Source organism: Budorcas taxicolor, chromosome 19, assembly GCF_023091745.1.
Source record: "Budorcas taxicolor isolate Tak-1 chromosome 19, Takin1.1, whole genome shotgun sequence".
Taxonomy (NCBI): domain Eukaryota; kingdom Metazoa; phylum Chordata; class Mammalia; order Artiodactyla; family Bovidae; genus Budorcas; species Budorcas taxicolor.
The window spans coordinates 41,274,107-41,284,627 of record NC_068928.1 but is presented as its reverse complement, the minus strand read 5'-3'; the positions used below and the strand labels follow the sequence as shown (position 1 = coordinate 41,284,627).

Sequence of the window (10,521 nt, the reverse complement as noted above, 5' to 3'; positions counted from 1 at the left end):
GTGAATCCCATGGACAGAGGAGCCTGGTAGGCTACAGTCCCTAGGGTCACAAAGAGGTGGACACTATTGAAGTGATTGAGCATGCCTGCACACATACATATATCCACTCTTTTTAAGATTCTTTCCCTTTTACAGTCCTTTTGAGTGATAGGCAGGTGGCATTGCACAAATAGCTGTCCATCCTTCTTGGCTGTGGCCCGAGTCGATTCTCATCCACCTCGCGTCTTCTAAGGCTTGGACTCCACATCATTGAAGGATTCTGTCTCAAAGCAGATGGAAAGGGAACATATTTGGGACTTAATGCAACTTGTTTCTTGATTCAATCCTAGTCCCTCCCTGGAAATGCCAGATGGGCCAGGAGGTGAATTTGATCATGGTTTTACCAGATCACGTAACACAAAAGAATGTCATTGGATGGACTAACTCCCAATTAACAAGGGCAGATCCTCGGGCTAGACTATGTGGCTTCTTTGAAGGTCTACCGCAGGACAATGATTTCATGGGTCCACAGCCTGAAGAGTAGTCTTGACTTAACAAGAAGCCAAGTAAAAAAGTTTACGGGACAAGGGACTCTTCTGAGGAAGGCCAATAACAGATTGAAGGGAAGGGCATTTGAAAAGCAGTGAAAAAATAAAAAGAAAAAAGACATTACATACTGTGTCCACACCCTCTGGGGATGGGGTATAAATGCTCCACAGAGGCAGAAGGCTCACAAGCTCCTTGGAGAACTTGGACTCTGTGTTCAGTCAGGAACCTTGCTCCCTCCAGCACCATGTCTTACAACTTCTGCCTGCCCAACCTGAGCTTCCGCTCCAGCTGCTCCTCCCGGCCCTGTGTGCCCTCCAGCTGCTGTGGCACCACCCTGCCCGGGGCCTGCAACATCCCCGCCAACGTGGGCAGCTGCAACTGGTTCTGCGAGGGCTCCTTCAATGGCAACGAGAAGGAGACCATGCAGTTCCTGAACGACCGGCTGGCCAGCTACCTGGAGAAGGTGCGGCAGCTGGAGCGGGAGAACGCGGAGCTGGAGAGCCGCATCCTGGAGCGCAGCCAGCAGCAGGAGCCCCTCGTGTGTCCCAACTACCAGTCCTACTTCCGGACCATCGAGGAGCTCCAGCAGAAGGTGAGGGGCCTTGCAGTCATCTCTCAGCAGGGGGAGCGTCCCAGGATTCTCAATCTGGGGGAGAGAACTGTGCTTCTTACATCTAGGCCATCTTGATTCTTGCTTCCTCCTTTTACCTTCAAAATGGCTTTTTAAGCATTTTTAAAGAACTTGATGATTTCATAGTTATTTTCAGTCCTCACCCAGAAACCTCTCATTCCCCAGATCCTGTGTGCCAAGTCAGAGAATGCCAGACTGGTGGTGCAGATCGATAATGCCAAGCTGGCCGCAGATGACTTTAGGACCAAGTAAGTGGTTCAGATTCTGCATGGGTGCCTGCTCCTTTTGTTCAGTCTCTAGTGAAAGAAGAGGGTTTCCCAGGGCTGACTGAACAGCAGTTAATCCATCAATCATGAAGGATTCTGCAGAGGACTGGGGGGACCAAACAAAGGAGTCACAAGAGTAGATGAGGACTCAAGTCAATTTTGGGATCAATATTGGGTCTTGACTGAGCCTCCAGCACCCTGCCTTTGTCTCCTGGGTCTACTCACTGCCGAAGGGGGAAGGCAAGGTGGTTGGGGTTATCCAAGATCATTCCTGTGAGTCTTCAGGGTCTGCCAGTTACTGCTCTGATCCTCCCCTTGTGCAGGTATGAGACGGAGCTGGGCTTGCGGCAGCTGGTGGAGTCGGACATCAACGGCCTGCGTAGGATCCTGGATGAGCTGACCCTGTGTAAGTCCGACCTGGAGGCCCAGGTGGAGTCCCTGAAAGAGGAGCTGATCTGCCTCAAGAGCAACCATGAAGAGGTGAGACCAGAGATGAGAAATGAAGAAATCTGACTCAGCCTCAGGCCTAGGGCAGCTTTAGTGACTTGGGGTGGTAGAATCAGGGATAAGAATCTTTCAGATTTCTTTGAAAACACCAGAACTTCATGATGAAAGAAAACATTGCGAGATGAAACCTATCCATGTTCCCAGATAAGCTGTATCTTTCACTCAAAATTGGGGCATCACTTTCATTTCCCAGGGCACCTCCCTGGGCTTGTGATTGGCTGCTGATTTGTAGAAGTCCCAGCACTGCTCTGATCATGCCGTTCGAAGCCATCTCTCTTCCCCAAAGCCAAAATATCAGTCTTGGTGAATCAAAGTCTCTATTCTTTCAAAGTCTTGATGAAAAATGATCCAGGGTTCCTTCTCTCTCCTGGGAGGGGTCATGACAATATGGTTTGATATACATACAATCTGAAATTATACATCCAATTCTTTTTATTTATGGGGTTATCTGCAGCCAGTCTACAACCTGGGAAATTTGGGCATTTATACATCCTTGAATAGCCCCCAAGCAAACCCCTGGAAAAATTTTTTTTTAATCCAAGGATCATGACACAGTCATGGTGGGAAGGAGCTGAACACATGGAACACAGACCACTTTACCTTCTGCTGTCATAGCTGTTTCACTAGAAATTCCTTTTCCAAGGAAATAGATGAATAGGATGTCAACAAGCCGTGCCATTTCTTAGGTTCCACTCTTCACTGAGGATAGTCACTCTTGCATTTTCTGCATCCACAGGAAGTCAACACCCTGCGGAGCCAGCTGGGAGATCGCCTCAATGTGGAGGTGGATGCCGCCCCCACTGTGGACCTCAACCGTGTGCTCAATGAGACCAGGGCTCAATATGAGGCCTTGGTGGAGACGAACCGCAGAGACGTGGAGGAATGGTACATCAGGCAGGTGAGTACATCAGCACGTGGTGTCTCAGGACCCTCAGCCCCTTGGGGCCCTTCAGGTGGGGTCTGATCCTGTCCTCTGCATTTTGGTGTTTCAGACTGAGGAGCTGAACAAGCAGGTGGTGTCCAGCTCAGAGCAGCTGCAGTCCTGCCAGACAGAGATCATTGAGCTGAGACGCACGGTCAATGCTCTGGAGGTGGAGCTTCAGGCGCAGCACAACCTGGTGGGTATTGATGAGACGCCTGGTGAGGAGGTGAGGTTGGGGAGTCAAGGGCACTGGGATGCCCTCCAGACCACCCTCTCCTGAACTCTTGGAGCTTGTGACTTGTTTGGAAGAGATGGAGAAGCCCCTGAAGGAGCAGCTCTGTGACCTTCCTCCCCTTCCCTCTGACAGAGAGACTCCCTGGAGAACACCCTGACGGAGACGGAGGCTCGCTACAGCTGCCAGCTGAACCAGGTGCAGAGCCTGATTGGCAACGTGGAGTCACAGCTGGCGGAGATCAGGAGTGACCTGGAGCGGCAGAACCAGGAGTACCAGGTGCTCCTGGACGTGCGGGCCCGGCTGGAGTGTGAGATCAACACGTACCGGGGGCTGCTGGACAGCGAGGACTGCAAGTGAGTACTGAGCAAGTGTTTGGTGAAGCCTTGCACATATAGGCGTACTTCTTAGTTGGACTCCAGGCAAAGACCGCATACCTTGGAGAGGAAATTATGCCTTCACACCAGACATGCTCAAACAATGAGAAGCAAAGTGGTTAACATTAAAAAATAAAATGGCATGAATTGCTTGAGGGACAAACTGAAATTGTACAGCCAACTTTGCAGTCTACTGTGATGATATTGATACGTGATCAATGACATTTCTTACATTTTGTAATACCATACTGTGTAGAGGGTACATTTCCACATGTTACCTCATCTGACGCTAGAGTTACCACGAGGTCGACAGGATCAGTATTCTCATCATTCTGTGGGTGAAGGGATTGGGGCTTGAAGAAGTTTAGTGACTTATTCAAGGTCACCAGCTAGGAATGGACAGTGTTGGGAGCTGAGACCAGAGTTTCTGAGCATTGATAGTGGACTTTGTATCAGGTGAGCCTGTGACCTTCTCTGTTATAGGTCAGCTCAAGTCCCAGTGGGCAGTCCACTCTTGCGGTCTCTCTGGTTACATCACAAGCCTCCCTCAACTTATATCTTTCCCTTTCTCCAGGCTGCCCTGCAATCCCTGTGCCACGACCAATGCATGCGGCAAGACCATCACACCCTGCATCTCTGGTCCCTGTGCTCCTGCTGCCCCCTGCACGCCCTGTGTCCCCCGCTCCCGCTGTGGGCCTTGCAACTCCTACGTGCGCTAGAGTCCAGTGGTTGCCCAAGGAGCAAGGAGACAGGGCCCAGGGTTCTGGAGCTGTGACTTGGCCCTGGTTCTTTCCAACAAATGGGTTAGAAAACACAATGTGCATGGCTGGAGCTGCCCCAGGGGGGAAATCCAGAAGCTCACCCAACCTCCTCAAGATGATCCCTGCCCACACTTTCCTTCACTGGGGACTGTTTCTTCTTGGCTTGCCCAGAGAGCCTGCCCACGTGTCAGCAACGCTCCCTTGTAACCTTCTAATAAACTCAATTTCCTTGGCAAAGTACACGCCTTTCCCATTGGTATTCATTTGTCTCATCACGCCTGTTGCTTGAGCACTCTATAAAAGGCCACTTGAAAGCAGAACCTTACATATAATGGCTTGAGTCTTGGATAGGAAAGCTGCTCCGGGGCTGGTGGACAGATGGCTGGTCCTGTGGGAGAATGGGGGTGGGCAGGAAAGAGGGCAGGACGACTGCAGTGTGGCTCCATCTCCCTCAGCCATTCTTGGATTTACTCCCTCACCCCTCCTGACCAGGATATCTCCTAGAGTTGATTGCATCTGAAACTAAAATGAAGAGGCATGAGCTGGGGGCTGGAAAGAGGCTATGCAAAGCTCATCTTTTCTAAGCTGGAAGTTTTATTTATTTGTTACTGGAGTATAATTGCTTTACAATGTTGTTCAGTTCAGTTCAGTTCAGTCGCTCAGTCGTGTCCGACTCATGCCAGGCCTCCCTGTCTATCACCAACTCCTGGAGTTCACCCAAACTTGTGTGCATCGAGTTGGCGATGCCATCCAGCCATCTCATGCTCTGTTGTCCCCTTCTCCTCCTGCCCACAGTCTCTTCCAGCATCAAAGTCTTTTCCAATGAGTCATCTCTTTGCATGAGGTGGCCAAAGTATTGGAGTTTCAGCTTTAGCATCAGTCCTTCCAATGAACACCCAGGACTGATCTCCTTTAGGATGGACTGGTTGGAACTCTTTGCATGAGGTGGCCAAAGTATTGGAGTTTCAGCTTTAGCATCAGTCCTTCCAATGAACACCCAGGACTGATCTCCTTTAGGATGGACTGGTTGGACCTCCTTGCAGTCCAAGGGACTCTCAAGAGTCTTCTCCAACACCACAGTTCAAAAGCATCAATTCTTTGGTGCTCATCTTTCTTCACAGTCCAACTCTCACATCCATACATGACCACTGGAAAAACCATAGCCTTGACTAGATGGACCTTTGTTGGCAAAGTAATATCTCTGCTTGTTAATATGCTATCTAGGTTGGTCATAACTTTCCTTCCAAGGAGTAAGCATCTTTTAATTTCATGACTGCAATCAACCATCTTCAGAGATTTTGGAGCCCCCAAAAATAAAGTCTGGCACTGTTTCCACTGTTTCCCCATCTATTTCCCATGAAGTGATGGGACCGGATGCCATGATCTTCATTTTCTGAATGTTTAGCTTTAAGCCAAGTTTTTCATTCTCCTCTTTCACTTTCATCAAGAGGTTTTTTAGTTCTTCTTCACTTTCTGCCATAAGGGTGGTGTCATCTGCATATCTGAGGTTATTGATATTTCTTCCAGCAATCTTGATTCCAGCTTGTGCTTCTTCCCATCCAGCGTTTCTCAGGATGTACTCTGCATGTAAGTTAAATAAGCAGGGTGACAATAAACAGCCTTGACATATTCCTTTTCTTATTTGGAACCAGTCTGTTGTTCCATGTCCAGTTCTAACTGTTGCTTCCTGACCTGCATATAGGTTTCTCAGGAGGCAGGTCAGGTGGTCTGGTATTCCCATCTCTTTCAGAATTTTCCACAGTTTATTGTGATCCACACATTCAAAGGCTTTGGCATAGTCAATAAAGCAGAAATAGATGTTTTTCTGGAACTCTCTTGCTTTTTCTATGATCCAGCGGATGTTGGCAATTTGATCTCTGGTTCTTCTGCCTTTTCTAAAACCAGCTTGAACATCAGGGAGTTCACGGTTCACGTATTGCTGAAGTCTGGCTTGGAGAATTTGAGCATTACTTTACTAGCGTGTGAGATGAGTGTAATTGTGCGGTAGTCAGTTTCTGCTGAATAACAAGGTGAATCAGCCGCATGTACACATACAGCCCTTCCCTCCTGAGCCTCCCTCCCCCCACACCCCCTTATCCCACCCCTCAAGGTCATCACAGAGCCCCGAGCTGAGCTTCCTGTGCTATGCAGCAGCTTCCCACTAGCTGTATTTTTTTTACACATGGTAGCGTATATATGATAATGTTACTCTCTCAGTTAATCCCACCTTCTACCCCTGGCCATGTCCACAAGTGTGCTTTCTACATCTGTGTTTCTATTCCTGCCCTGCAAATAGGTTCATTGGCATCATTTTCTATATTCCATATATATGCATTAATATTCAATATTTGTTTTTCTCTTTCTGACTTACTTCACTCTGTACTCAGCAGGAAGTTTTAGATCTAGCACTGTATTATCTGTGTTCCTGGTGGTCCAGGCAGCCTCAGGGTCACACAGTGAAGGGACCTCCTGGCTTGTCTGCTGTGCCCTGGACTTCCTCCTTCCTCCTTCCTCCTGATCTCCTTCCTGGGGATTATAATCAGCAGCTTGCTTTCTCTCCTTTGGGGCTCTGGGGCTCAGAGACCCCACCAGGTTTTCTGTTTATACTCCTACCTTTCTCTATCCAATCTAACCAGTACCTGTTGGATACCTACTCTATGTAGACCCTGGATGGTGGGGAAGGGGAGACACATCGTGAAAAATGCAGTCCTGGCTACAGGTTGTTTTCAGTTCAGTTCAGTTCAGTTGCTCAGTTGTGATCAACTCTTTGTGGCCCCATGGACTGCAGCACGCCAGGCCTCCCTCTCCATCACCAACTCCCGGAGTCTACTCAAACTCATGTCCAATGAGTCAGTGATGCCATTCAACCACCTCATCCTCTGTTGTCCCCTTTTCCTTCCACCCTCAATCTTTCCCAGCATCGCGGTCTTTTCAAATGAGTCAGTTCTTCACATCAGGTGGCCAAAGTATTGGAGTTTCAGCTTCAACATCAGTCCTTCCAATGAATATTCAGGACTGATTTCCTTTAGGATGGACTGGTTTAATCTCCTTGCAGTCCAAGGGATTCTCAAGAGTCTTCTCCAACACCACAGTTCAAAAGCATCAGTTCTTTGGTGCTCAACTTTCCTTATAGTCAAACTCTTACATCCATACATGACTATTAGAAAAACCATAGACTTGACTAGATGGACTTTTGTTGGCAAAGTAATGTCTCTGCTTTTTAATATGCTATCTAGGTTGGTCATAACTTTTCTTCCAAGGAGCAAGTGTCTTTTAATTTCATGGTTGCAGTCACCATCTGCAGTGATTTTGGAACGCCCCCCCGCCCCAAAAATAATAGAGTCTGCCACTGTTTCCACTGTTTCCCCATATATTTGCAGGTTGTTTATAAAGTATTAAAAGGGATCTTTCATCTAATTTTTTATCTAAATCTAATCCCCAATTACTGCTATTATAAACTAGTCCCTGGCACTGTGAATACTCAGGCTGGCACTGCGGGCAAATCTCAGAGTGCTGACCGTGACATCAGAATTCAACAAGAATGGGTATCTTGGTTTAACTCTAATGGAGAGCCTCCAGAAAGGAACACAGTCCTGCCAACATCCCAACTTTTAAAACGTTTGTGGTAAAATATAGATGACATAAAATTTTCCATTTTAACCGGTTTTAGTGTACAACTCAGTGGCATAAGGTACATTTACATTGGGGTGCACTCATCATCTCTATCCATCTCTAGAAATTTTTCATCAGCCCAAATTGAAACTCTGGACTTACTAAACAATAACTCCCCAAATTCCCCTGCCTCAAGCCCCTGGTAATGTCTATTCTATTTTCTGTCCATAAGAATTTGACTCTTTTGGGTACCTTGTATAAAGAAATGGAATTTTACACTATTTGTTCTTTCAGATCTGGCTTTTTTCATTGTATACTGTTTTCAGCTTCATTTGTACTGTAACATGTACTGAAATTTTTCTCTTTTGTTTTTTCAAAGTTAAAAATTCCCTATTTTTTAAATTCCTGGTACCACTACCACAGTTTACAGGGCAATATACCTGATGTAATGAAAAGAAAAAGAAAAAGATAAAGCTACAACGAATAAAAGACCTCAGGAATGTACATCTAATTGACACTACATTGCAGTAATCAATAGCTGCACTTTTTGCAAACTGTTACCATGACCGTTGTGGACAAGAAGGGTTTCCTGTTTAAGGTGCAGTAAGTTTTCTGCCTATGGATCATCGTTCCTTCTGTGGCAGATTTTTACAGTTCCTCTAACACATTTGGGACGACTGTCTCAAACTAACCTGCAGTTTTCCTGTCAACTCCTTGCTCTCTCTCCTGCTAAGAACTGTAGCCCTTTTCTTCTGAGTATTTAGAACCTTCTGCTACCATATCCCGGAGGAGGCAGTGGCAACCCACTCCAGTACTCTTGCCTGGCAAATCCCATGGACGGAGGAGCCTGGTAGGCTGCAATCCATGGGGTCGCTTAGAGTCGGACATGACTGAGCTGACTTCGCAGCAGCAGCAGCTATCATATCCACCACTTCCACCACCAGATCCATAACCACCACCATAGCGACTGGATGAGCTTCTTCCATCAAAACTGCCTCCTTTCATGGGTCTATAATTTGATTGCTGTTGTCCACTATAAATTTCAAAATCATTATAGTTTCCACCACCACATAGTTACCTCCAAGATTTCCTCCTTCATTGTAACCATCATATCCTCCACCACCACCACCATATCCACCACCTTGGTTACCATATTCTGGTCCAACACCACCATAGCCTTCTCTACTACTTTAACCAGGACCACTGCCATCGTTGCCACCATTACCTCCAAGTTCTTTTAAAGAATGAATAACGATTTCATTACACATATATAAAACATTTTATTTGTTTGTTCATCCACCAATGGATATTTTGTGTCCATTCTCACTTTTGGTTGTGACTAATGAAGAAGGCTGAGTGCCGAAGAATTGATGCTTTTGAACTGTGGTGTTGGAGAAGACTCTTGAGAGTCCCTTGGACTCCAAGGAGATCCAACCAGTCCATTCTGAAGGAGATCAGCCCTGGGATTTCTTTGGAGGGAATGATGCTGAAGCTGAAACTCCAGTACTTTGGCCACCTCATGTGAAGAATTGACTCACTGGAAAAGACTCTGATGCTGGGAGGGATTGGGGGCAGGAGGAAAAGGGGATGACAGAGGATGAGATGGCTGGATGGCATCACTGACTCGATGGACGTGAGTCTGAGTGAACTCCGGGAGATGGTGATGAACAGGCAGGCCTGGCGTGCTGCGATTCATGGGGTCGCAAAGAGTTGGACACAACTGAGCAACTGAACTGAACTGAACTGAATGCTGCTATGAACACTGGTGAACATATGTCTTTTGTTCAAGTCCCTGCTTTCCATTTTGTGTGTGTGTGTGTGTTTACCTAGATGCGGAAGTACTGGGTCATACAGTAATTCTATATTTAACTGACAAAACCCAAGATTCTTTTCCACAGTAGCTGTACAATTTAATATTCCCAGAAACGATGTGCAAGGATTCCAATATCTCCCCAATACTCATTTTCTGTTTTTTTTTTAAGTTGTAGAACTTCATTATAAATTCTTAACATTAATCGCTTATTAGATATATGATTGTTGAAAATATCATTCTCTCATTCTGTGGGTTTCTTTTTCATTCTTTTCATTTTCTCTTTTTAAAGATTTATTTACTTAATGGCTGCACTGTTTTTTTTTTTAAATTTATTTTTCAATTGGGGGAAAATTGCCTTACAATGTTGTGTTGGTTTCTGTCATACAACAATGCAGATCAGCCATAATTATACATATATCACCTTTCCCTTGAGTGTCCCTCTGTTGCAGTCCTTTAATGGACTGGAACCTGGTGGTCTGGAGTCGATGATAGGAAAGTGAAAGAGAGAGCCGGAGAGAGGGAGAAAGAGAGAGAGAGAGAAAGGGAGAAAGAAAGACACGGGGACCCAAGCTCTGATGGAGCGAAGGTGCTTTAATGATCTTTCTGTGAGTATATATAGGCTGGTGTACAAGAAATTTCTTTTGACAATGATAAAGATCAGAAAACCAAACATACAGCAACCGTTACCAAGGGAACAAGGGATTAATAATGGTCACACGGTCAGGAGACAATCCATATCTCAAGAAAGAGGATCGAGGCTAAGCAGTTTTGTTGTAAGGAGAAGGTTTACTGAAGGAGATTCAAGCCTGTCTCATCCTATGACCTCAGTCCTGGGAGCGGCGTGCCGTTCCACTGGTTTCTGGTAACAGACA

At 46.3% G+C, this 10,521-nt stretch overlaps 1 protein-coding gene across 1 annotated transcript; it reads left to right on the top strand.

Moving 5' to 3' along the window:
* The first annotated feature begins 772 nt into the window (after positions 1-772).
* On the top strand, positions 773-4,182 carry LOC128064386 (keratin, type I microfibrillar 48 kDa, component 8C-1). Its single transcript, XM_052657046.1, has 7 exons — positions 773-1,120; positions 1,325-1,407; positions 1,749-1,905; positions 2,669-2,830; positions 2,925-3,050; positions 3,222-3,442; positions 4,038-4,182. The coding sequence occupies exons 1-7, from the start codon at positions 773-775 to the stop codon at positions 4,180-4,182; spliced, it is 1,242 nt and encodes a 413-aa protein (XP_052513006.1).
* The last annotated feature ends 6,339 nt before the right edge of the window (positions 4,183-10,521 follow it).